Below are 27,255 nucleotides of genomic sequence, written 5' to 3' on the forward strand. Positions count from 1 at the left end.
CATTTCCCTCATCAAGAAGAAGAACAAGAAGAAATGACGCCATAAACATTGAAGGAACATGAATTGGAGACTCATCAGATTGTGTGCTTTGATAGACACTTCAAAATCTATGTCAGACCTCTCTCTTGTTGAGACTTATGTTCGCTCGCTCATTCATATTTTGCTAAGGCTTGGGTGTTTGCTTTGCTGTTCTTTTTACTTGCTTCAAGTATTTGCCTGCTCCTTTCAGCATTGGTCCTGCATTTTGCTTGTTCACTCCCCACATATTGTTAAGTCTTGGCTAGCTCAATTGTTCTTCCAGACGTTTGCTTGTTCATTTGCTTCGTCCTGCTTTCTTCCTTTTCTATTCTATGATGGGAAGAGAGGAGTCCAGTCACAGCCTAACTGGACTTACATATCCACCTATATATATAGTCATTCGCCACCTCATTCAAATATAAACGGAGTTATACACAGTTAGTGTTTCAATAACAGTTTTAAACTTAAGGGATGGATGCCTCTAACTGTTTAAAATATAAGGACTTGATAAAAAGAAAATAAAGTTCAGAGACCTAATTCAAAAGTCAGTTAAACTATAAGGACCTGCATATATATTTTCCCTTAAAAAAAAGACAATACTATTTTCTAAAGGGAAAACCATATTGGAGGTATTTAAACTTTTTTTCAATTTTCAATTTGGTACCTATGTGTTTTTTGTTTTTAACTAAATCTTTAATTTTGCTCTATTAACATCATTAATCCTTATGTAGAGACTAAAAATATCAATAGAACAAAGTTATAAGAGCTAATGTTGCTAAAAAGATAAAATTAAATGTTTAATTAAAAGAAAAAAAAACACATAGGTACCAAATTAAAAATTGAGAGAAAGTATAGGTACTTTCAATATGGTTTTCTCTTTTCTAAACATTAGCATTTAATAATATTCAATTATAAACCCACATAAAACAAAAAAAATACATGTCCATATGTAATTGGAGAATTTGATATAATGAATATAAGAAACTTGATGTAAATTTTTTTCCTATAAAAAAACCTTTAAACTTAAGTTATTTTAAGTTAAAAATAGTAGATTTGTATCCCTTAATCTAGGGATACTAATGATTTATCGTTGAGTTGTGATGTGATAATAGTTGGCAAAAAATTGATCTAATAATAATATCGAAGCAAACACCTCTATTTATTGTCACCCAAAAAAAATATATTTGTTATTTTTGGATTAATATCATTTTGGTTTTTGAAATTTGAAACAATTGATTTTAGTTTCTGAAATTTGACTTCATTTGAATTTTATTTTATAAAATTTGAAATTAGTTATTTTCATCTTTTAAATTTAACATCATTTTGATTTTGATAACTGTTTCAAAGGAAAAAAAATACTGTTTTAGAATAAAAAAATCTTCAAGCAGACCAAAATGAGATGAAATTTCAGGAACTAGAATCATTAGTTTCAAACTTCAAGCATTAAAACAAAAAAAAAGTCAAATTTTAGGAATTAAAATTACTGGTTTTAGATTTTATTGCTATATCTCAAAAAAATAAAACTATTACTAAAAAATTTCATATAGTTTGTAATAACAAGTTTTAATGTAAAAAATAGAAACATATTTCAACTACTCACACTTGTCACGGAGACTTTGTCAATAATTATTTTATTTTTAAACCTCACAATAATTCTGCCTATCAAATTTCATGAGCATGGTATTAACTTTATTATTATTAAAAAAAATTGCAACGTTTTTTTCCCCCTCCAAAGTTGTAACCATCTCGGGGAGCCTGGACTAAAGCCCTCCATTCCTGGCTACCGAACTTTGAGCTTGGCGCCGCCGTCCTTGCCTCACCATCTGCGGCTTCTCCTGCGTCTTCCATCTTTGGTGTGTGTTCGCCCTCTCTTTCGCTGTTTGTTTTTAGTTTCTTCTTCACCACCCCAAAAACCCCTTCCTAGTAACTTCGTCCCCCCGCCCCCCTCACACGGAGGTGTCTAAACGGGGACTGCTCATTGTTTTTCTTTTTTTTTTTCCCCCTTCTTCTTCTCTAATTTATCCTACAACTAATTGAAACTTGTGCTTAAATGTTTAACCCAAACTTTGCTGGGTTTAATGGTGAGCTTGAATTATCTATTTGACAGTGTTGCTGCAACTCTTTTTGCACTATCAGACTCCATAAATACTGCGCCAAGTGGGGCTAAATTCCTTCGGGATCTGCAGAGTCATTCTTCCTCCAACCATGGTAAGATGAGCTATTCACTCTTGCTCTTTCTTTAGAACTGTTAGTTTGAATCTTTTCTTGTCTATGTACGGGTGTCCTTGTTACTGGATTGGGCGCTAGATTTTCTTCAAGTTTCTGGGCCATCCGACAGAAATTCATCCCCCCTTCTGGTTCTTCTATTTTATGGTCTTCAGCTCTGGCTTCACCGTTTGTTGTTACTCGTTATCCTTTTGAATGAAACAGAGGAAAAAGAAAAACTTCTTTAGAAAGCCTGTTGTCATCAAGAATCAGAAGCAGCAACAGCAACCGTCTGTGGATCCTATTACGGGAAAGAAAATCCCAAAGAGTTTTGTGTTTTCAAGAGGGAAGTTGCCTGGTCCTCTCAAGCAGCTTCAGATGGACCTGAGAAAGTTGATGCTGCCTTATACTGCTCTCAACCTCAAGGTAGATGTTTCTATTTTTTTTCCCCTTTTTATTGAGTTTCTATTCATATTCTGCTGTATATGTTATCTACACAAGATTAATCCAACTATAAGAATTTTTTTTTTTTAATTGTGAAGCACCATCTGTATGCTTGCCAGTCTAACAAATGGGCAGATCTCTATGAACATAATTAGAAGTGAAGCGTGCATTCTTGGAATTTACTATTATGAAGTGTCTACTTGATTGTAAAATGACTGTCATACCATGAAGGGTTTAAAACATGAAGAAAATTGCTTCTTTGACTGTCACTATTGGAAGTTAAAGTTGATTATTGGTTGCTTGACGTTTGCAAATGTTGATGTTTCTCAGCCAGATTATTGATTTGCAGCAAGTTGTAATTCATTAGGAATCTGCAGACGGCACTCTGCATGTATTTGCATATATTGCTCCAGTTTGAAACGTTTTTTCTTGAATATACATTTTTTCTTCTGTCTGTAGGAAAAGAAAAGAAATAATCTGAAAGACTTTCTGAATGTTGCTGGACCTATGGGTGTTACACATTTCCTAATATTGTCAAAAACTGCAACTGGATCTTATTTGAGGGTTGCAACAACCCCTCAAGGACCTACTCTTACTTTTAAAATAAATGAATACTCATTGGCAGCAGACATTGCTCAGTCTCAGTTGCGTCCTCGATGCCCAAAAGATCTTTTCAAAAATTCAGCTCTGGTAAAACATCTTATCCCCAGCCGTTCTTTGAAAGCTCCTTGCTTTTGTCTTCAATTTCCAGTTCTTATAGTTTGCTAGTAGAATGTTGAGAAATCATTATTTGCTATGCTGGTTAATTATTTGGTAGATTGTGCTTTCTGGTTTTGTGAGTGGAGACCTTCATCTACAGCTTACAACTAACATGTTTCAGAACATATTCCCAACAATTGATGTTAAAACTGTAAGTATTAAACCCCACAGCACGCTTAATGAATTACCGGACGTGCAAGTCCTTATTGTTGCTTAATGTTTTGTTTCAGGTTAAACTCTCCTCTTGCCAGAGAATTGTGTTGCTTAATTACAACAAAGAGACGAAGCTTATTGATTTTCGGCATTATTCCATAAGGTTACAACCTGTAGGTGTTTCACGCAGAATAAGAAAATTTGTGCAAAACCATCAGGTCCCTGATTTAAGGAATCTTCATGATGTGAGTGATTTTATCGCAAAGTAAGATATTTGCTTAACTCTTTTATTTATCTTGCTTTTTGTTTTTAATCTTTAAATAATGGATGTGAAGAGAGCTGTTATAGTTTATTCATGGTATTTGTAGTTAGGTTTTCCTGATCTGTTGCCCTTATGTTTTTTGAAGTACTTACCCGAGAACTTGAGATTGACATCTGAGACGGTTATGCAAATTAATTAACCAAATGGTCTTGGGAGAATGTCAGTCAGAACCCAAAATATTCATTTAATGACAGGTCCCAAATAAAATTTTCTGAAAAATTAATTTAAAAATATCAATCCAAACAATTACAAATGGGATTGTCATTTGCAAACTGAGAATTACATTTAAAACATGAAGGCCTGATTTGCTATTGAGATTCCTGAGTTTGTATTAGTCTGAAATTTTATTTCCGATTGATTTTCCGAAAAATTTTGTCAAGAACCTAACGGGCTTTATCCCAATGTTTTTTTTAAGGATTCTTCTCCTTTGAAATATTTCTTGAATTGTACTCTTGCTTAGTTCTTTTTATGAGAATCTTCTACATTCTGAGAAAGAACAGAAATTGGGAAATGGGAGAAAAATTGTGTTGAGAACAGAAAAGAGTTACTCATATTGGATATTCCTCTTTCTTTTTGTTCTTGTTCTAAGGTTTCGTTTATTTGTGCTTTGGAAGGGCTGGATATGGATCAGAGAGTGAAGCAGATGATGAAGCAGCAACAGTGACTTTGGCAAGTGATCTCGGTAGAGTTAATCGTGCTTCTACAAAAAGTGCTGTGAAACTTCAGGAGGTCGGGCCCAGGATGACACTCAAACTAATCAAGGTTGAAAAAGGGCTGTGTTCGGGTGAAGTCCTCTTCAGTGAATATGGTACAGTATCTCTTATTTTTCCTTCAGGAAGAAAATTATCTGTTACTAGGAATGGCAAATTGCTTAGCGTTCAGAGTCTTGGACGGCGGTTAATATTAATCCGGCCAGCGTTCTTTCATTGAACAATTATTATTGATGTTGAAAGAAATCACCGCTAGAGAGGTGACGATACTCGTTGTAGAGTGGAGATTGTCATTCTCCTCAGATGGTTGCTTGGTTTCATCACCTGTGGTCTATTTTCCTCTGACAGTTTCCTTTGTCTTCCTTTCTTCATTTCCCTTAATCACGATTTTTTGAAATCTGCAATTGGATTCCCCTCCCTTGTTAGGGAACGATGGTGGCAATGGAAAAAATGATGACAAGACGCGGGAGAATGGAAATAGTGGATACGAAGATGAAGATGGGAATGGGGAAGATTCAGAGGACATTGAAGATGAGGATGGTAATGAAGAAGATTCAGAAGACAAGGAAGATGAGGAGGATTGGTTGAACGATGCTGTTTCTTAAGAAATGCAGTATTTTGTATGGAAGCCGTTGGGTATTTGTGTGAACCGCATCGTAATTATATAGAAATTGCCACCCGAATTTTGTTTCATCGTTCATTCCGGTGGCTGTAGCTCACATTCTGTTTTTTCTTTTTTCTTTTTTTTTCTTCCCAAAATGGCATTAGTATCTCATTGTCGATGACAAACATTAGTTCCTTAAGACCTACGAAGATCACAAGAATACAATACCGGAGATGAAATCTGAAAATGGTCACTTCAAGAACTCCTGCAGTCTTTTATATAATTTCGCATGACAAATGAAAAATTGCATTACATTGAGCGAATTGTTATTTTAGATTCAATATGTTCTAAATGTTGAAAAAAAAAAAAAAAACTGTAGATTTATGTATCTAGTTCACTGGAAACGAGTTACCTAATTCCCTTTTTAAAAAAATCTTTTTGTGGTAATATTGGAGTCTTATTATCTGAGTGGAGGTGAGCCTTCCCCTCCCACAAACTGGACCGGCCGGCCCTCAGTGTAATGGGAAAGTTTGACCAGCCAGAGAAGTCTCTAATCTTCCGATGTGCGCTTTCAACGAGGATAAGATTATGTGACAATAATCAAGTACAAATAATTACTCATAGTTTGACTTTGATTATTAACTCAGAAAAAACTGAAGAACATAATTTTCATTTCAAATAATGATAAAAAGGAAAATATCACGATGATAAAATTAATATACGTCAAATAAGTAAAAATGGCTTATGGCTAAGCCTTTGACTGGATTTCGTATCTCAATATTTTATTTTATTTCATTTTCTCCAAAGGAAGGAATGGGAAGGAGCTACCCGGAGATTGGGGAAGAAACAGTGATCGGAATTGAGGAAGAGAGAAGAACACGAAGGAAATTCCTCCATTCCATTCTTTCTCGATAATCGAAATACCCTTTTCAATTCCTAAGGCTCATATCGCTCAAGTTACGATAACATTTCATATGGGATTCGTTTGTTGATTCGGGAAATTCAAATGGAAAGCTACAGGTGGAAAGAGTACAATGGAAATAATCATCAGTTTTTGTCTGAATATGATGATCTCGTCTTAGATCGATGCGTATCCAATAGAAAGCATAGCCCGCCCCTTCCACCCAGTGCATTTCCTCCTAGCCTAGGCTACATCCAGCATCCTGTCTCCAAAATGGACACTCTCGCTGGAATCGCAATCAAGTACGGCGTTGAGGTATTTCTTCAATCATTTCTTGTCCCCTTTTTTTATTCTATAATCTGATTTGATGCTGAATGATCATGTTCAAACAGTAATGTCAATCAGACCACGTGCAGTTTTGTCCTTGTTGAGGGTAGAACATCTTTCTATTGTGGTGCAAAATGTTTTGGGTTCAATCATGAAAGCTTGATGCAACGGAAGTTGACTGGGGGGAAAAATCAAACCACCTAAAGCATTTGAATCTTCTTGATGCTACCATATGAAATCCGTTTTTGACAAGTTACTAGTTTTTTTTTTTAACTAAATACTTTGCTGCATTACTCATCCGTTCAGAAAGGGGAAAATTGTGCCAAATTCCAAAGTTCCGTTCACTTTATAATATGAATCTTATGATGGAGTCCTTCTTTCTTCAACTATAACGCTTTGATCAATTGTAGGTATCAGACATAAAAAAAATGAATGGCCTCGTTACAGACCTTCAGATGTTTGCTCTTAAAACTCTTCACATCCCACTACGGGGAAGACACCCTCCGTCAGATGATTCCACTACAACAGGGTACGTATGTCTGCTGAATTGAGGAACGGTACACAGAAACCTCAGTCTATTGATTTTTGTTCATTTATGAATATAGAATCTTTTTGGTCAATAATGCAAGAACATAAAGTTGAGGCTGAAGTTTGATCTAAAGTGAGATGCTATGGTATAATTGTTGATATATAATAATAAATATTTTAATAATAGATATTCTTTAGAGCAAGATCTATTGAAAAAGAATGCTATACACACCAAAAATTTAAAATGGAGAAAGCAAAGTGAAAGAAAAGAAGAGAGCAGCTGGTCAAAAAAGAAAAGAAGAGAGCAAACAAGAGATATTATATACATTACAGATTTTCCTTTTTTCTGTTATAACGTTTATTATCATCTATTTTGAACCCTTCTATGTTTATAATGCTATTATGATGCCACTGATAAGAAAAAAAGACGTAGAAGAAGATATAGGAGAAGAGAAGGAATATGTAGGTAGACAGAATTTTTAGGGAAGCAGGAATAATGGAACTGAATTCTTGTTACGTCAGAACCTAAATCCCAAGAGAACCCCTCGTGCCTTAATGCACCCAAGGCAAGTCACTAGCGCCCGCCATCCAACTGCCATTAGTTAAAAGAGCAACTTCCTAACTATTTGTAAAATTACCGTTTCAAATTATTCCTTTATTCCAAATCCCTTTTACCAAGAAGTTGTTCGCATTACTACTGTTCATAATTCTATTTATCTAGGCTAGTAGACTAATATGACAGTTTAGTACGTGATTGGAATTTGCTGTTCTAGATATCTGATAACCATGATGCTGGTTTAATTTATCTACTTCATGTTTGAGAGGCGTATAGTGATGCAGTTGAATCGTAAGATTGTCGTTTGTCCAACAGGGTCTAATTTAAGTAAAGGTGTAGGAATTGTAATGCGGATAAATTGAGGCAATGACATTGATAGTGCCTGAGAGATTGCGTGGAATGCAGCAATGGCCAATGGTAAAAACAAGGTGGTGATAGTAATGGCTAGGGACATTTGGTGTAGCTGTCGCCCAGTAGGTATTGCCTCATGATTCTCACTATTCTCTTGAATGGTGTGCTTTCAAAGGAGTAGCCTTGCATCCTAGGTAGGATTTTTCGACCAATTGCTTGGCGACGCCATGGTGCCTGGCCACCTCTATAATGTTTTGCCACTGTTTTATTTACTATGGCTTAACACCTCGGAATATAAGTTGGGCTTATAAAGAAACTCAGTTACTAAACTATTGGAAATACAAAAGTTCTTCTTGCGTGTTTTCATATATGTATGCATAAATAATTTGGATTCCTTAGCATGAAAAGTAAATAAGAAATTAATTGTTTTAGTAAATAAAATAGATATGTCAATATATGTATGCATACAAATAAGAGTATGTTATTCTATTTAATTTATTTATCTCTTTCCGCAGTACTAAAACATGCATTGGAAAAATAAAACGAAAAAAAAAAGTTGCAATGCATCAATTGCGACGCATAAACATCTATTTGCACTTGCCATATTCCATTGATTTCTTTCGCCCATAAAGTTTATTAATATATAAAGAAGGCAAACATCGAAGGTAAGAATTTGAACTCAGGCAAAATATAAAAAAATGAAATAGTTTGCTGACTTGGCTAAAAGATAGCAAGCTGTGAAAACATAAACTACACAAGTATCCCTCTCCGCTTCCCTCTTAAATGAAAACTCTATAATAGTTGCGGTACACACAATCTGTTAAATGTTAATGGCATTTCTTTTGGGTGTGGGTGATTTTAACATATGATATAGTGATGACCAAAATGCTCCCCTGCTCTGCAGATACAGGACATCGGATGAACTGTTTGATTTGCAACATTTGACAACAAATTCTCCCCAGCGGAAGGCCTCCTCTGCTGGGAACTCTTTGCAAGGCTTCTACAGAATAAGACCAACGGATAAGAAAACCACATCCGATGACTTCCAGATGGCAGTGAACAGAAAAGGGGCTTCTGACTTCTCCGAAGACTCAGCTTCGCCCCACCAGCCCCTGAGTCGTCACCGAAAATCTAGAAGTCTAGTTGATATCATTTTGAGTGAGATTGAGGAACAGCCTGATATTGTGCCCGCCGCACCGGAGACACTCCTGAGGGAGGATAATAGCAGCAGCTCTGGGTTCCCATCAAGAACAGGAAAAGGCTTGGCTCTCAGACAGAAATCAGCAAGCCGAGCTTCACTGACCGCAGACTCAGAGGCTAGTGGCTCAAATTCCGGGCCAATTGGTTTGGAGGATATATTCCGAACTGATGGTCCTCTTGGTGTTAAGAAATCATCCAGCGCATCATGTTTATATGACGAGGATAACTCCCCATCATTTATATGGCCAACCTCAAAATGGAGTTTAAGACCAGATTTTCAGGCCTTTGCAGCTGCAAAACCAATGTTTGATGGCTTGCCCAAACCCACAACTGTTCGAAGAAGCAAGGCGGCACTCGATAAACATATATAGTAGCTTACACAATTTTGATCCTTTTACCAGGCTCTCCAAATCACAAGCAACTGTGTTAATGATGGATATATTGGGAGGTAAATTAGATTTTTCCTTTCTTCTTTTAGAAGAATCAAATATCACATATCACTCGTTAAACAGCTTCTCTTTTTTTTTTTTTTTTATCTACAGTTTCTCTTATAGTCTTGTTGCTCCTTCGCATTTAAGCCTTGAACAGAATGATCGAATTACCAATGACTCACCATGGAGACAAACTTTGCTCGATGGTCTTTTGTTCCTTAGCCACGTTGAGAGAATAGAAACGAAAGGAGTAGTCCCTGTAATTATGGCATTCTTGCTTTACACATGGTGCCCAATCCTGGTGATACCAACTTTGGTTCGCACAACTTATGGCAGAGCATTAGTTTAATAGCCCTCCGGTTCAAGAGGCTGATCTAATCACTGCACTTAATGATTTATTTCCAACTGGAAACAAAATAAAAAGAGAGAAGTTTCAACAGACATTATTTGTCAATTTGGCCAGGTTCTAGCTGGCAATTTTTTTAATCAACATTTTCACATAAATATACATAATTGAAGAGGGAGTACGTAACATGGTAAAAGGAACGCTCAACCGCCTAATCTATTCATCAGTTCAGAAAAAAGTAACCCTGTTAGTACCTTACAGTCAACTATTATTGAAGTTTTGAAAGTGAACGGAATGTCATCCATGAATCAACGCGTGGATATTACAAAACGATTTAAAATTACTGAAATCGTTGTGATGTTAGATTGAAGGAAGCTCCCATATACCAGAACGTTCTACTATACCATTTTCTCTTAATTAATCTTTATGAAATAAGAAACCGAAATATGGTTCTAAAGAACTACACCATTCAAACAAGGCACTAAGCAATTCCACAGTACATTAAATTTTACAACCAAAATTAATTTCTGCGTGTTAAATTGAAATGGAATTCCTAGTTAAGCAATACACAAGACGACGTTTATCAGTTTCTAATTTCTCAAGTGAATAATATAGATAAAGGAATTGATATATGGCGTCAAATACATTAGCTTGTATCCCCAAGTGAAAATGAAATGTTTCCGCGGCATTCCTCTTTTGCATACACAGCATGATTAAAACTGAATGTGAGAAGAAATGTATAAAATGACAACCCATACTTGCTCTAATCATACTTGTGCGCTGGGGTGCACATACTTCGCATCAACTACAAACCCATACTATAGCTTAGCCTTTATTTTCAACCATGGAGAAGAACCCACAACAAAATCTTCCATTCCTCAAACCTTGTCCTCGTCAATCTTAAAGATAGAATAGGGCGCAAAATTAACCAGTAATCCGAAGTTGACTAATTTCAAAACAATCGGTGCCAAATATCACCAAATCCAATATTAAAATCAGTGATCAGATGTGTTCCATAGTCATCTCATCTCCCACACCAAATGGCACTCAGTTCTCCCCCCCCCCCCACCCCCCACCACTTATGACGGAAAAAAGGACCCTATTAACGAGGAGAAAACAACAGCCTTTATGTCTTTTATTTAACCGGGTAAATACACGTCCTTAAACAACCCTTCTCAACACTTTGTCTTAGCCCTTTACTCATCTATCTCCGTCACGAGCAGACCATTTCATTTACAACTGCTAATATCATGCCTCTTTATCTTTCAATTATTAGTAAAAGAGAATCAGCATAATTATAACCTCCTTCAAATTTAACATGAGAGTAAAAAAGACAAGTACTGACAAACTCCTATCTTCCCCTCGCAACTAAGCACGGAAATTATGCATGTGAAATCTATGTGTATTGCGATAAATCAGTTGCTAGCTATTGTAGCAAGTCATCAGCATATTAGCACTCCAAATAGACAGGCAGGGCTGTGAACCAAGTATATTTAAGCAGCTAATGGCAGCTTTCTTATTTGTACTTTTTATAAGAACGCTAACTGCATGGAGAGACGGATGTATTATACAATAAAAAGAAATAACTTAGAATTGTAATGTACAGCAGAGTAAAACATTCACAAAATTATGTTTACCGAAGTTCTTAAGCATCAATCAGAACTATCTTTACAATGATAGATGCCCTTCCATAGAACTTGGAGTCAGTAAACTACATAATTAAGGTAATGTCTGGTCTAGATTCCGTGTCAGATATTTACCTCAATGATCAGCAGTGTTTGTATGTGATGAAGTTTGACCTTATTCCTAGGGTGGGTGATCACATTTAAAACCTGAGAAACGACCATCTCTCTGTTTGTTTTGCCAATACCTGAAGCAATCAACTTATTCAGAGACCAGATTCCTCCTCAGCAATATGAAAAGATTAAGGGGCAATAAATCTAATTTCATGTGTGCTCATTCCCATAAACTATCGCATGGCATCAACATTGAAATGTTTCAAAACCATGCACCAATCCAAAGGCAAGGCAGATTGATGCTTATTCTATCCACAAGTAATTTTTTTGCAGAAAGGCAAAAGAAAGTTAGAGGTACATAATTCATACAACACACGCTGCAAATGAAATTCTAAATGTAATAATGCACACACATTTCATGTATAACAAAAAATCATAACATGATATGCACGTCATTGGTGTGCACACTGCATTCAATACATTCAAGATAATATGTTTCAGCGTGCATAACAAGGCCAATACACTAAAGCATGTTGGTTGACTTGTATAAAAATTGGGTTCCCTTCAAACTCACAGGTCGGTGTCTATAAATTTACTTGACTGCTCCAGATTCATAAGAGATCGACAGGTTAGATTTTTGCACCTATATTTTAAGGCTGAGTGAGGCCGAGATCCGAACACCTCAATGCACCAATTTTTAAGCATTTTCCTGTAATGCAAAGCTAAGGCAAGAAAAATGCAAAAATAAAATGCAAGTGATCATGAGCATTAAAGAAAATGCCTGTTGATTATTTTTGTCATTTGTTGCTTATCTACCAAGACTAAAGTTTATGATGTTGAGTTATTTTTATTTTTGACTGTTTCACAAAATGATGCCAACAAAGACCTAGTTTCGGAACCTCAAGGACCACTAAATTTAGAGAAAACTACAACCACTGAGATATGACAAAGAATCTTTGTTTGAAAAAGACATGATGCCAGAAACCAAGATAGTATGAAATGCCTAAGCCCCACATTGAGCAATATAACATGCTCTAAGGGGCAATATTCTTGAACCTCAATAGCTAGCTCTTAGATGAGGACTCCCCACCCCATGTGGATGCCCATCAATTAGAATCAAAGTTGGTGGTCAGTAATACAGAGAACCTTGACTAGTAGAGAATTCTGACTAATGAGTAAGTTGGTTGAAGTGCAGACCGAGATGACTGCTCTCCATGGGAGGAGGGAACAATTAAGGATAACCAAGATATAATATGCTTAGGCCACACATTGAGAACACAATGTAATGCACTGTGTACATACCTAACTTTTCAGAGAGGGTTTCCCATCCTACTTATGTACCCGTCCCATCAAAACAAAATTTTTTCTTGATAAGAATTATAAACAAGGACCTTTATATAAATAACCAGAAGGGGTTGGCACCTCATTTCATTCATAACATAATAAACACAAATATTAGAAATTCATCATGCCGTGAATCCATACTCTAATTTTCGTTTGAAAAGCATGCATAGAAGATCTTAAATCTTCCTAGTATGGTTAATGTCCCGACCCAAAAAATAAATAAATAAATAAAAACTAGTTCATCATCACCCAAACTTGCAACAAAATTCTCCCTCAAGGGAAATAACAAAGCCAAGAATAAAGATCAAATATTACTATAGAACATAGAAATAGAGGCACAAATAAATCTGCTAAACATTATATACAATAATAATAACAATAGTAGTAGTAGGATTAGTAGTATTAATATCTTCATGCTATAAAGGTTCAGCTTGGTGGTGTTGCACACTCTAAAACCAGCTTTTAAAGTTTGTCGATAGAAAAGAAAACAAATAAAAATGTCCATATCTCATTGTTTGCAATGTCTGGCACTTTGGGTTTTTGTTCTATAATAAATCACAATTTAATCAAGTTAGATGAAATTAAGTGCCTACAACTAATTTCTCCATCTAAATATTATGTAATAATTACAATTTACAAGAGATGGGAAACAGATAAACTAACCAAGTCAGAAATACGGCCTATAACTTGGAAGCAAATGTTCCTGGGATACATTGTCAGGGAAAATTACAATATACACAGTCCTGCCAAAAGCCTCCACAAGTCTTCAAAATTTTCTGAGTGGTAGTTGTAGGTGCTCCACAGGTAAGTCTTACTGAGGCACAGAATGTAACCTTGCTTATTAACCAGCCACATCACTGAAAGATGATAAGCAGTCATAAGTCAATACAGAGAAGTAAATAGTCTTTAAAGTAAAAATTAACACATACTAACAAATCAAAATCTTTTTGGTTTTAACAGAAAATTTCATCCCATACAAAAAGGGACACATGGTTTCCACTGTCCAATATCTATTTTATACACTGGCAAGGAATTGCGTCCAAGCAAGTTATAACCGAGGAGATCTCCCAGAAGAAGCATATTCAAAGGTGCAGATGAAATATGCCTAAGGTGCTGAGGCAAAACAAAGTGATAGAAGCATCCTAGCCTCTGCTAACAAGTATTGCTTGAATGTGTGAAACACCACCGATGCCAACTTCACCTGAGTGAAACTCAAGCTAACTTATTTTATTTTTTGTTTCTGAATAGCTGCACATTAAGAGAAATTTAAAAGTCCACCCACTTGTCAAACCACAAGTGTTAGTTGCCAATTTCTGCCAACTCTGGTAACTACTACAATAGTCAGGCTATAAAGAACCCAGCAATTTTCTTCTCAATCATCTCCAATGAATTAGTCTGGCCCACCCAACCCATTTCTTTTCCACCTTTTCCTCTTACTGAGAAAATATTCCGATTTATGATATTTTATATAAAACCTCACCCATGTTCATCAAAGCCAAAAACTAAGAACCAGAATCTGCAGACAGACCCTGAAAGGGAAAACTGAATATATGAAATATCTTATTTTTCTCCGTGTGTTTTTAAATTCTAATTATGAACTAAAGCTTGAAAAGCTAAAGTTAATAGTGTGCGCGCGCGCGCTTACTTTCTTACATGTAATCATTCTCTCATTAGATATATGTTGATTCTTTTTCTCCACCACTTCAAGAACCTAAGTCCATTAGACAGAGCTCTTCTATAGCGCCCCATGCCAGAAAGCCTTACACATCCCAAACATATGGCACTATTCGCATTTGAGTAACTAGAGACGGAGTTGCCCCATGAAAGTCAGAAATTACGAGGGCACCAATTATTATTATTGCCCAATCTCATCTGTAACTGGAGTGAAAATAACTTTGATCAAGAAAAACACAAAAAAGAACAAAAGATAAGTTACTTGGATTTATCTGGCTATATAAGTTGCAAATGCTTTATACACTGATTTTGCACCATTTGCTATAGAAGGTATGAATCTAGCAGTCGCATCTGCTTAGGTTACATTTCAAAACACAGCGTTAAGAAAGGATAACAGCACAGTTGAGCTATGCCCCTTTCAATGGGAGAATGGTGCCACATGAAATTTCAGAGGTTCTTTTACACCTGCAACTTCTTCAAGATATGATAATTTTTTTCTTAAATCTTCATCAACATCAGCTCATTCATTTTTAGAAGGGAACTCTAGTAGGTGACATATATTTGCACAGAACCCAAGATGAGCTTGAATCTTCACAGCTTGCGGCTCTTTAGACCTTCTGTATTTTGCATTGATCTTCATAATTCTTAACGTAATATATGCACTGAGAAACTGGAGAGTCACCTTTGAGCCTCTGTACTTCCTTTTTCGTTCAATTATTAAATTATTCCCAAAAACCGTGGGTCAATTATACAAGTAAAAATCTCATTTTAAGCTTTGTAAATTATGACTTGCAAGTGAGATATAAAAAGTTTTTTATATTTAAAAAAAAAAAAAAGCAAGCTTATGTTTCAACCAAACAGTCAACCCACTATTATGCCAGAAAGCAAACCTCTAAAACATGAAAAAACTTACTTTAAAACTAATGAAAACTCCAATTTAGCGTCAAGTGGGTCTCCAACAACTAAGAGTGGGCATGTCTGGCCTACAGGGCAACATCTGAGGAACACTGTGTCCTGAATGGGAGAAAGAAAAGATCTTGATGATTCACATCTCATTAAAAAGGATGCTGAAGATAAAAAAAGATCAACCAATAGACAAAAGTCACCTGATATTGGAGGAGCAGCAGATAAGTTGCCTGGGTTAGAACACTGAAAACCCATGTTGTTTGGTGGCCTTTCAATTGGAGGTCGAAAGTACCCTGCCATTATCAAGGTAGAAGAAATCTGAAACACATCTTGGCTGATCTTATGACAATACCACACACAATTGAATAGCAACAGAAAAGCCAATTGCAAAACACAAGGACATGGTGGAGAACCAACGACCTTCACGAGATGCAACACCATGAGAACTATACTACAGACTAAAAGACAAAATCATGTTTTATAATATAGTCCAGAACAACAAAAAGAAAAAAGAAAAGAACTATAACAAACCTAACAGATTGTAACCTAAGATTATTCACGTACCTTCCTGTCCAAAGGGTGGACCTGGACACGGAGGGTTTCTCCCTCTCCATGCACCAAGTTGGTTAGCTGCTTTAAAATCGCTTGATGGCATCCTCCACTGTTCATCAGAAGCAAATTGCCTCCGGCTATCAGGAAGGGATGGCATAGAGTAGGGAGGGTGGAATGAATGAGGAAGTTGTTGAACTGTGGGCTTTGGATATGAGAACTGATTTGATGGATTTTGGGGTGGAGCAGAATGCATGTGTCTCTGAGCAAATGCGGGGTTACCCTGCTGAAATTGCTGATTAAGTTGAGGACCTTGACCACTTAGATACATATCATTCTGCCCATACTCTAGTTGCCTAAAGCCAGTAGGCTCCTGCGAACTGCAGCCAGCCGTTGGAGCAGGCGGTGGGAACATTTCACCCTTCACAACGGCATTATTAAGACCTCCAGGAAAGGAATTTCCAGTCATTTGAACTATTTGATTACCCTGTATAAAAGACTGCACAAGTCAACATCATGACTGCAAGGATGTTAATCAGACACGTGGGATCATAACTTCAAAAGACTTACACTTGTTGCGCTACCGCTATTATAGTCATGAGATACACTCTGCTGAAACCCCCGTGGCGGTGACGACTGGAGTGATGGTTGAGGTGGCATTATAGGTTGTGCAAGCATTGAAGGCCAACATGGTCCGGATGATTGAGGAACCAATGATGGTGGAGGACCTGCAGGTGGCAAGGGAGGAGGTGCAGGTTGCATCACTGGTGGTGGAGGTGGTGGCGGTGGAGGAGATGGAGATGATGGAGGCGGTGGTGGTGGAGGTGAGGAAGGCAGAGGAGGGAGAGGAGGGGGCGAATCAAGTGGCAATGGTGGAGAACCATCAGAAGCAGGTATCTCTGCAGAGACGTTAGAAGCAGAATCTAATTTCCTATCTGACCCCTCAAGTTGGAAGTCCATTTCTGATGAATTATTTAATATTACAGGCCTTTCATCCTTTGGATGACCTGAAACATCTTCCATTTCAAGCTCACCATCCACTTCCTCCAAGACACAGTGGCGCTTATCGCTAGGGGTAATAGTGGAAGTTTCTGATTCTCCGATAGTTGGAGTGGGATCTGCTGGAGATACATCATGTAAATCTTTAAATAAGCCATTAGGAAGATCGTCCTCCTCCTCTTCCTCAAATGCATGCGAGGATAACAAACCAGGCAACTGAAATGTAGCATTGCTGACATAAAGATACAGAAATATGGCAAAATCAGAAATATGAATTATTTAGCAAAAATGAGTATAAATAAAAATTAATAATCAACAAATAAAATTTTTCTTCTCAAACATACAGTATGAATAATAAAGGCATATGTTGCTGCTTACAAGTCCAAACAGGTAGAATAGGCAAATGCAAATTAGCACCTTAATCAAACCATTTCATACCAAATCTGTAGTAACAACTCGATACAAGACTTTTCAAAAGTATGGACACATTTCGTCTTAAATGTGTAAAGGGTAGCAAAATTATCACAACAGCAAATGAACCAGAATTGCTACATTTAGTTAGTCCACAACGTTATCATTATCATCATTCATTAAATATAACTTTTACAACATTATATTTAGCCAAAAAAAAAAAAAGGAGCCAAGAAGGACAGGACACCCTCCTAGAACAAAGTTGAAAACCATGACAAAACCAAAATAAAAGAAACTTAAACATGCAGCGAAGTCACCCAATCCCACTGCATATCTAATAATATACACTTGCTGAACCAGGCATTGAACCAAACATCACAACAAAGCACCAAACAATGTCCTTGACTGATAACAACGTAACTTTTTAACTATCATATGTAATTTTCAAAGATGATTCACCAAGATTGACAAAACTAAAGGGAACGTCATACCTTCCATACTCATCCACAAGCATGCCTTCCATTTCTCTAATAGGATCATCCACTGCCCGCTCTGCCCGAGATGGACGTCTAAAAGAAAAGCTAACAACCATATCATCATTGGAAACTCCAATGTCATCCATGTATCGACGAAGCACAGACTCTGGGAAGATTTTCCTCTCAAGCCACAGCCTTAAAACCTGCAATCAATCAAACAACAAAATAAAACAAATAAATGTCGCATAGACATAACCTCAATAAAAAAAGTAAAATCACACAAACCACTCCATCAAACAAAGAAGTTTTTAACTCTATAAAAGGAAGACTGTGATCAGCTAATTGACATATCCTACAGGAATAAGAAGAGCCAACCTTGAGACACTGACGGCGATTTTCTCGGGCACTAGCTCCAGGTGGAGCAGCAGCACCAAGTAGGCGAGGCAGAGCAGCTTGAACTGTAGGGATGTAGGAAGATCCTGCAATGCCTGAAATTTTCTCTACACTTAGAACTAATAATGCCACTAAGAGAACAATCCTTAAAACACATGCTTTCAGGTTTGAGAATGCAGGGTAGAAAACAGGCACATGCACAGCTACCTTTTTGATTGTGTGAGCACTGAGTGATAGAGTCAACGAGAAAGAACAAATCCACCTTACGATGAAAACTAGTTTCACTTTCGAGCTTTCGGATAAGAAGTTCAACAACCTGTACATAATGACCTTGCAAGTAAGCTCACTATAGGCATAGTAAAAAACAAGTGTAACATAAATACCAAATAAGTTCTACTGATCAACAATGTTCCCACTCCAGAATATTCTATGACAGTCTAAAATCTTTAAATATCCACACAGGCAAAAGGAAAAAATACAAAATGTATATAATTAACCAATATTAGTTCAAATTAAACTACAAACCACACAATGTTTGCAACACAAAACTATTCCCAACTCTCTGTTATCACTGAAGGATGAGCTTTTTCCATAGGTTGTGTTTCCCTTCAATATTGCAATGAGTATGGTTTGGATGACACTAACCAATTCGTTAAGCAATTTCCAAGACTAACTGTCACTTAACTGTCAAATATTCTCAAAACAATTCGTTGCTAGTTGTCACGTGATAGAAGGAATTTGATGGTTATGTTGTTTTTCTTTTTTCCTTTTTTCATCTTTATTCCACCAGATTAGGGCCTATTTGTTACGCTGTAAGATTACTGCAATCTTCTCTCCTGTTTCAGGGGTTACATAGCAACCTCTTATTTCCTTGTGTGTATATATTTCAACCCTATTGGAACACAAAGCAGGTGAAGAGTACAGTGACTATAGCAGGCCATTGTCCTGAAAATCTACAAATCACATGGAAGAAAAAATGATAAGCATTATAAATACAATAATCCTATGAAGTTTATTTCCTATGAGAATTGCAAATCTTCAGAAATTAGGAACACTTTGAGGGCAAAGATATTGACAAGAGAAAACAGGTCAAGCTTCATTAATTGAAGCCTTGATTTAAGAAAAAGCATAATTGATGATAGAAAGGAGCATACCTCATTTGCAATGCCATACTTGGCACAGTCAATGGCAAGACGAGTGGCACGTCCAATACTTTCCTTAGTCCTTGATAAAGTCTCTATCATCCCTTCAAAGGCATCACGAGCAACAGCAGCTTCAGTACCACCACTAAGTGAGCCACCCGGCCCCCTTTGCGCTGAACCAACTATTCTTTCCTCAGCTTCTTCAGCTTCATGTTGATTCAGAGAAGCAGAGTGATGTGCTGATGGAGAAGCCAATGTTGAGTGCTCATAGACTCCCAGTACATCCGCATGTGGAAAATTGCTTGAGACAGTAAGAAATGGCTGAACAGCAGATGGGCTGGGAGTCTCTTCCTGAACATTATGAATCCCAAGAGGAATCAGTTGAGAATGAGATTGCCTCCGCTTTGCCTGGGCAGCCGCAATAAGATGCTTCATGGTTTTTGCAGCTTCAGCAGTCCTTGAACCAGTGTACAGGCTATTTTTCTCATCCATGCCCACTTCTAATCTGTAATAAGCCATAAAATTTATTTAGACAAGGGAGGAGAAGAGAAACATAAGTAAACAGTTCTGAACAAATCAGAATCAAAAGCATAAGCAGCATAAGTACCTATCAACATGAAATCCATCATGCTCCTTTGAGTTTTCTGTTGCAGCAGGAACTTCAGCTCTCAAGGTAGGAGTAGTTTTAGATGCTTCCATCGAAGATAAGGGCTTCTTTTTATGAGTTGTCAAATGATTCTGAGAAGATTTGGTACTATTCAAACCCTTTGAAGACACAAGATCAGCCTTCTTTTGAGTATCATTAGAGGAAACTTTCACAGACTTGCAAGATTTGTTCCGCTCAGCATTTGACTTTGAAGAAGGAATCAAATGTGGTGATTTCATGGGAGATGAGGAGCTTACTTTTTTTGCCACTTTCGTTGGATGCTGCTTTAAATCTGAATGTTCAGGGCTTCGAACAATCTGGGCAGGAATACCTTCTTCAGTCCTCTCCTTTTTAACCTGCCTGGACAACGAATCATTTTCTACTTGAGAAGATGATTCCTTCAACCGGCTATCCTCAAGTCCACTAGAACTTCTGTTGGGCAGCTGAGCAACATCAGAATTCCCTGAGTGTGCATTGTTTCCCTTTGACTCTCTAAGAAACAGAGGTGATTTAATAGTTTTAGCAGTTCCTCCATGGACTGGCGTCTTAGGTTCTTCATCATCATCGTCATAAAGGCAAACAGCTCTACGTTTCCTCTTTACTGCCTTTTCTGTAACATTATTCCCATCACTTTCCAATCTAACCGAACTCCTATCCATTTTTCCATCTGAAGCAGGGCTAGAAGAATCTGACTTAACCCGTCGGACTTGGCTACGATGTTTTGCCCTTGGTTGCACTTCATGGTTAAAATCATCAGAACCAAAAACACCAGCTTGAACACTCGAAGAGAAATTCTTCTCTGTTTTCAAACGTGACGTTGACCTCCTCAAGTCTGATTTTTTAAATTCTTTTTCTTCAACAACAGTAGGTGAAGCACTCTTTGGCTTTTCAAGAGGAGATTTCTTGGTAGTATGTAAAGTTTCATTTGTTCCCACATTATGCTTTGCACGAACAAGTTGGGTCTTCTTTGGCTTATTAGAAATTCCACCATCAGCCTCGTCTGAATCAACCATCTCTTGGAACTCATTCTTCATCTTAAGACTTGTTTTAACTTTTTGCAAGTTCTTATCTTTTTTCCCTCCATTAATATCAGAGCCTGATTTAGGAGCATCTGGAGAATTTGATTTAACACCAAATGTACTCTTCCCCTTATTTCCCCCTCTTGATGACTCTCCAGACATGGAAAGACTGGCACAGCCTTCAGATTTTTCAGCCTTCAAAGGTGTTACAGCATCAGAGCTACCATATTTATTTCCACCATCTGCACCATCACTTCTCTTTGTCACAGCAACTAGCTTTTTTGATTTGTTCCCATTAGTCAATGCCTTCTGTCCATTGTCATCTTGCTTGAGGTCATTAACTTTGCTCATATCCTTAGAATCAGAAGTTCCCCCCTTCATACTTGATAAATCATTTAGACTAGATGTGCTAGCATCCTTCTTTAGCTCAGCACTAGAAGGTTTTTCATCCTGACCGCTACCTTCCCCACATCTCTGTGTGCAGCGCTCTAGCTTAGAGCTAGCATTACCCACACAATCATTAGCCTTTTCTTCATTTGACACAACATTATCGGTACCATCCTTTAAGTCACCTGTAATCCCATCAACAGAAGGAACCTCTGAGCCAACAAGTGAATCATCAGTGTCATCTCGCAAACTACTGGCTTTTTGTTTCTGTAACTCATCAAATGCCACACAGATTTCCTTCACAGCTTGGGCAAAGTACTTTGCCTTGCCTTGACAACGAGCAGACAACTTATTTTTTGCCTCAGTGGTGAATGCCTGAATATCCGCTGGGGCAACAAAAGCACTGAAGGAAAATAACCAAAATAGATGCTACGTAAGAACATAATAGGAAGGACAATCTAATGAACAAGAGCGCACAAGGGTATACAAAGTAAAGCATCAGAGTGATCACAAAATCAGATAACGAAGATATTTGAATAAAGCAGCAGATCTCTTTTTTATCAAATTATATTTCCTCCATAGAAACGAGATTATTTTCAACGACCTGATGGAAATACAGCATTAGTAGTTATTCCGGCTTAGCTTTGAGTTGAATTACAGTTTCAACAGATTCATATCATTCTAATGTCCTCTTGAACTTGACTGACCAAAGTGCCTCACAATAAATTCTCTTCCATAGCAAGTTCCAGAACTAGGGTATGCAATACGTTTATAAAATCTTCATAGTATAGGCATCACCCAATAAATGCTTGATGTATATGACATGAAATCATTGCTGATCAATGTCATTTTCTGCTGTCACTATAAATCCTACTTGCCGCCAGTAGAAAAATGTAATGTCTACCATTTAATAAACACCGCAACTCTCCCAGATTACTAGTCCTCCATCAACCATTTTCCTACTGCCAATCATGGATTAATACTAACAAAACAGATGTTGAATGATTCAAATGAAAATGGAGAAACAAGAAAGCAATAAGCAATAACTGCAAAGTCAACATTCTCTCCAAAAAAAAAAAAGGTATTTACAGATAGCATCACTCCACAATAGCATCCCCCAACTGAATCTAGCAATTAAGATTCCATATTATTAAACTAAACTAAAATTCATCTACAACATGTAATACTGTTTATGCCAGCACTCTAACGGCCCTACCATCTCCAAAACCTCTAAACAAATTAAGATATAGTACTGTTTATGCCAGTACTTCAACAGCCCTACCATCTACGCAGCCTCCCTAAGAGGCATAACAGACGATCCTCCAATCCATCAGAAAGTGAAACCAAAAATAGTGATAGGATCAGTCTATAAATGCAGGGAAGAGAGGGGAAGATGCTGTCCATAAATACCATATAAGCGCTAAAAGCACACATTGCTAAGGACCAGCGTTGTCAAGATCACTTGGAAGAAAATCAGATAATGATCTCACGCTCTTGCACCTCGAAACATGCAGGACTGAAAGTGGCAATACCATACTATGATCACTTGCGGTTTAATTCATTAAACTTGTTCAAAAATGCATTGTTTTGGAGGATAGAATTACACATTGTGGCCTCCCAAAAGTGTGTGCATTGATTAAATATTTCAAACCCCTCCCAAGTAGCAGAAGCATTATTTCATCTCCTACAAATTGTTCTCCTTCCTCTCTTCATTCTGCTGCATTTGTTAACACCTGCTAGTTTGTTCTGGAGTTTTGACTTAGGTTGCTTTCGGACCTCCATCCAAAGTTTGCAGCAGTATCCCTTCTTCTTGGTATGTAGTCTCCCATCTACCCTCTTCCATTGGTTTTAGTACGGCTCTTGTCTGTCCTCATGTTTGTTAGTGCTTGAGATTTATTGGAGTTTGATATTTGCTACTTCTAGGCATCTGAAATCTGTCGCATTTACATATTGAAAACTTGCATGTGAATGGATATTGACAGTTCGCGGATTTAGGTTACATTTATGTTTGATATTTTAATAGTTTTATGATCATTCATAAATTCCTAAGTACCATATGCTCCATCCAATCCTAAATGTAAGAGCCAATTAAATAAATCGAACAGGCTAAGAAAATGAGGTTAGTTTTTTGTTAAAAAAAAAAAAAAAAAAGTGTTGGTTTTGGTTTTCCTAAAACACCCTCATTTTAATCATTTACATTGAAGTATTACTAATATAGCTTATACATCATACAGGAATCTACGAGGGAAGTTTGGAAGGGGGGAGGTAAATAAAAATAGGAGGCAAAGATGATTGATGTCTTACATTCAGAATCAAAACAATCATCTAGTAAGCCCCTACATTTAGGTCTGGAGGAAATATCTTGTTTTATATTTTTTGGTCATAAGCTGTAGGCCCTTACCCAAAATCAGACAGTCCAATCTATTTTGACCCTTGTCCTACTAGCTCTTCGCAGCTTGGTAAGCAACAAAATCCCGCCATCTCAATTCCAATAACACTGAACTCTTTACACTAGGATAAATGACGCAAGCCAACACATAGAACCTTAAGTTACAATGTAATTTTTTAGCAGCAACTAGTCAAAGGCTCAGAATGAAGAGCACACTTCATAAACAGTAAGAAACTATCTCCCAGATACTACTTATAGGCAAAATTGCAGTTACGTCATTGTTAACATTTTCCCATCACTGATAACTTCTGCTTCTAGATATGCTGTTTAAGTTTGTCCCTCTAGCCTAACTCATATAACGGTCCTTGATTAGAGGCATTCCCAGAGAATGTTAGGCTAAACTTTACAGTCAAGACAGGAGAGAGAGACTTACATTTCTTTTGTACCAAAGAATTGAACAAAATATTTCTTTGGATCAGGGATTTTCTCCCAATCTTCCGGCCTGCTAATCTGGAGCAAAATACAAAAAGACCAGTGTTCCCGTTATTGATAACTAAAATTTATCTTCTAGAACTACCAACTCAGAAATGTAGCAATGAATAAAATCCAATGAAAAAATAAGAAGGAACGGGGACACAAGGTAATGATGCCGAGAATACAAATCAAATTTACGGAAAAGCTTAACAATGATTGAGGAAAGGAGTCTCTGTACGCTCTAAAACTGAAGTATATCACACATCAAGAATGCAAACTCCTCATCCGCACAATAATACCAACTAAGCTGACAGAAATTGGACGGCAATACTTGAATATTCAAATTTCCAGTAAGAATAACCAAACAAAGACGTTGCCCCGCAACTCAAATGATCACAGTTGAGATGCCAACAAAATTCGAAAATTAACTTAAGTTCACGGAACGAATTCCCACCTTGGCAGGCCAAGCTGGGAAGCCCTTGACCTTGGCAAGAACAAGATCCCCGAGACTCAGGTGCCCATTGGCCTTCGCCTTGTTCGCTCCGCGTCGACGTGGCGGAGCCATGACGGGGGGCGGATGCTGATAGAGAATGAGTAAAATCAAACAACCAGGAGTATCGTAAGTAAAACTTGAGCGAACCAGACAATTTGGAAAACCCTAGAAAAATCCAGCAGAACCACCGCAGGGGATCCTCGGCGGGGGCGTCTCCGGCGGCGGAGCACCGTCACGGGAGTCGGCTAAAGCATCGGAGGAACGGAGAGCGAAGGAGGACCCAGCATTGAGGATACGGAAGCAAAAGAATCTGAGCAAGAAGATGGCAGAGAGGGATTCGGATGGGATTGAGGCGGTGAAACAAAGAGAGAGAGTAGATTTTGTGAGAGGGTGGCTTCGGCCTGATGTCTGATGAGAGGGGGATTACGGGACCTAATGGAATTTTCTCATGTTTTTCCTTCGTTCTCCTTAATTTTACTTCTTTCTTTCTCTTTTCGCTGAATATTTGCACTTTCTGAGAAATAGAACCCGGACCCAACAACACGATTGTTATTGATTTCAATTTTTCATTTGTCACTTTGCTCCAATCATCCAATGAAAATTAAAATTGAACAAATCATCATTGGATAATCATATTTTCCTTAGCGGAAAACATCTAAACCTACTAATGTTTGAAAGATATCAGAGATCATCATATTTTGTATTGTTCGTTGTAATATAAATTTTCGTTGGCAAAAAAAATTATAATATAAATTTTCAATAGTAATAATATGATCATTATAATTTAATTTAATTAAATTAAATTGCATACAAATCACATCATTATTGGCGACAATTACATATTCTTTTTTATAATAAATACTAATATAAGCCCCTTAAGATCTGTAACAAATATCATCACATTTCTTATAATTGCTTTTTATAATATTTTGCATCTTTGAAAACAATTCAGTAATTGAGCTTGCTTTTGAGTGAGATTAGTTATGCTTGATCATAATTAAGTTTGAGAACTTACCCGCCATTACAGAAACCTATTTAATTAGTTAACTAATCGATTCATAATTAGCTTAATTCAATAAAATTATCAGGGAATAATGACATTAAAGCACTCAAGGTGTTTGTTATTTGTTTGTGAGATGCAATGTGGCCCCCTTTCACGACCCATGAATTTTTTTTTCAAACGGATTGCTTACCTCTTCTTCAAGATAAAGTTTAATTTAATTTGGTTCTTAAGCTCTCAAACAGCCATTATCCAATAACTTTAACACATTCAGCTACAAGTTTCTCAGCTTATCCTCAAATTATTCTTCAACTAAAACAGAAGGAGATGACACCTCACTAATATCCTAATAATGAAAATTAATCAAGGACTCCCATAATATCACTCACTTTTAGTTTTTAATATAAAAACTAATTTGATATTTAATTTGATTATAAATTTAAAACTCCAATCTACTTTATCTCTTATATTTATCTATTTTTTTCTCAAAATAATCCTTAAAATAGTCACACATTAAATATTTCATCAAATGATAGTTCTAACTAGCTAATACACATGATTAGCAAAAATATTTTTGTCTTATTTATTACAAATAATTAACTAAACTAATTTTTTTAATCCACTCAAATTAGTCAAGTAGCTCCTATATAAAAAACCAAACATAATAAAAGTTATTAACAACAACAACAGAGGAACGAGAACGATCACCCAAATTTATGCCATCAATTAATGACCAAATGAGATCCCCTTTTTCACTGAAGAAAAATTACTTTAATTAGGAAGAAATACAAATAGTAAATTATAAGACTATGCATTTCAAAAATTACATAACTAGAGGCATAACCTTTGAAAGACTAAATTTTAAAAACATATGTATCAAAAATCAGATCCAGAGGAAATTGAACTTTCAATCAATAAATTATTAATTGTTAATTAACGTATTTATAATCTAATTTAAGCCTCTAGGTAAAGTTAGGGCCCCTTTGGCTACCAAAAGGATGGCAATAACATGAAATGAACGAGGGCCGAATGAGAGAAAGGAACAGGTTCATCGCCACCAGTCGCAATGGTGGACTCGGCGAAGGATGGTGGAGGAGGAGGACAGTGTCAAAGAGGAAAGTGTCTCTAGGAAAAACAACTCCTGGTGAAAGTTTCAACTAGATGGTCTAAAAGGCTAGAATCATTGTCTTCCCTATTTCCTGCAGCCGAATGTACTTTCAAGGCCAGACAAGTATCAATTAGAGAGAGAAACTCTATTTCAATCCTCAATGAAGGAGTTAATTACAGATTTGACTGTTCACACATTTTGTTAAACTTATCTTTGCAATTATTGAAATATTCATAATCTAACATCTCCTTGAT

The 27,255-nt window shown here is 36.8% G+C and overlaps 3 protein-coding genes across 8 annotated transcripts; 2 read left to right on the top strand and 1 right to left on the bottom strand.

The window, feature by feature from the left end:
- The first annotated feature begins 1,766 nt into the window (after positions 1–1,766).
- On the top strand, positions 1,767–5,472 carry LOC114724724 (peter Pan-like protein). Of its 3 annotated transcripts, none has more exons than XM_028911159.1 (8): positions 1,767–1,871; positions 2,126–2,226; positions 2,449–2,649; positions 3,127–3,357; positions 3,485–3,577; positions 3,657–3,844; positions 4,516–4,709; positions 5,038–5,472. In XM_028911159.1, the coding sequence occupies exons 2-8, from the start codon at positions 2,224–2,226 to the stop codon at positions 5,214–5,216; spliced, it is 1,089 nt and encodes a 362-aa protein (XP_028766992.1). In that variant the 5' UTR covers positions 1,767–1,871; positions 2,126–2,223; the 3' UTR covers positions 5,217–5,472. The 3 variants fall into 3 exon arrangements, with proteins under 3 accessions (XP_028766992.1, XP_028766993.1, XP_028766994.1); XM_028911160.1 differs by having other exon boundaries at positions 2,155–2,226; XM_028911161.1 differs by lacking the exon at positions 2,449–2,649 and having other exon boundaries at positions 1,768–1,871.
- Positions 5,473–6,014: 542 nt separating this feature from the next.
- On the top strand, positions 6,015–9,791 carry LOC114724727 (uncharacterized). Its single transcript, XM_028911162.1, has 3 exons — positions 6,015–6,431; positions 6,854–6,972; positions 8,783–9,791. The coding sequence occupies exons 1-3, from the start codon at positions 6,222–6,224 to the stop codon at positions 9,447–9,449; spliced, it is 996 nt and encodes a 331-aa protein (XP_028766995.1). The 5' UTR covers positions 6,015–6,221; the 3' UTR covers positions 9,450–9,791.
- On the bottom strand, positions 9,613–25,332 carry LOC114724717 (ENHANCER OF AG-4 protein 2). 4 transcript variants are annotated; one of them, XM_028911139.1, is made up of 14 exons: positions 24,855–25,275; positions 24,360–24,436; positions 20,093–21,940; positions 19,498–19,990; positions 18,551–18,659; positions 18,326–18,438; positions 17,966–18,153; positions 16,635–17,295; positions 16,080–16,551; positions 15,716–15,808; positions 15,523–15,623; positions 13,599–13,792; positions 11,616–11,725; positions 9,613–9,914 (listed from the first exon to the last, which is right to left on the bottom strand). In XM_028911139.1, the coding sequence occupies exons 1-11, from the start codon at positions 24,963–24,965 to the stop codon at positions 15,553–15,555; spliced, it is 4,236 nt and encodes a 1,411-aa protein (XP_028766972.1). In that variant the 5' UTR covers positions 24,966–25,275; the 3' UTR covers positions 9,613–9,914; positions 11,616–11,725; positions 13,599–13,792; positions 15,523–15,552. The 4 variants fall into 4 exon arrangements, with proteins under 4 accessions (XP_028766972.1, XP_028766974.1, XP_028766973.1 ...); XM_028911141.1 differs by lacking the exon at positions 9,613–9,914 and adding an exon at positions 10,305–10,574 and having other exon boundaries at positions 24,855–25,332; XM_028911140.1 differs by lacking the exon at positions 9,613–9,914 and adding an exon at positions 10,582–10,754 and having other exon boundaries at positions 24,855–25,332.
- Positions 25,333–27,255: the final 1,923 nt, after the last annotated feature.

This window comes from Neltuma alba, unplaced genomic scaffold (assembly GCF_004799145.2).
Source record: "Neltuma alba isolate B1F8T4 unplaced genomic scaffold, ASM479914v2 tig00012197_pilon, whole genome shotgun sequence".
Lineage (NCBI taxonomy): Eukaryota > Viridiplantae > Streptophyta > Magnoliopsida > Fabales > Fabaceae > Neltuma > Neltuma alba.

Excerpts from the sequence above, each read along its gene's own strand:
- LOC114724717 (XM_028911139.1), bottom strand. The coding sequence starts at position 24,965 with ATGGCTCCGCCACGTCGACGCGGAGCGAACAAGGCGAAGGCCAATGGG. Across the intron at positions 18,154-18,325 it reads ATCGCCGTCAGTGTCTCAAG|GTTTTAAGGCTGTGGCTTGA; the intron begins GTTGGCTCTTCT and ends GATTGATTGCAG. Across the intron at positions 17,296-17,965 it reads CTTGTGGATGAGTATGGAAG|CAATGCTACATTTCAGTTGC; the intron begins GTATGACGTTCC and ends TCTTTATGTCAG.
- LOC114724727 (XM_028911162.1), top strand. The coding sequence starts at position 6,222 with ATGGAAAGCTACAGGTGGAAAGAGTACAATGGAAATAATCATCAGTTT. Across the intron at positions 6,432-6,853 it reads CAATCAAGTACGGCGTTGAG|GTATCAGACATAAAAAAAAT; the intron begins GTATTTCTTCAA and ends GATCAATTGTAG. Across the intron at positions 6,973-8,782 it reads GATGATTCCACTACAACAGG|ATACAGGACATCGGATGAAC; the intron begins GTACGTATGTCT and ends CCTGCTCTGCAG.
- LOC114724724 (XM_028911159.1), top strand. Across the intron at positions 2,650-3,126 it reads ATACTGCTCTCAACCTCAAG|GAAAAGAAAAGAAATAATCT; the intron begins GTAGATGTTTCT and ends TTCTGTCTGTAG. Across the intron at positions 3,845-4,515 it reads GTGAGTGATTTTATCGCAAA|GGCTGGATATGGATCAGAGA; the intron begins GTAAGATATTTG and ends GTGCTTTGGAAG.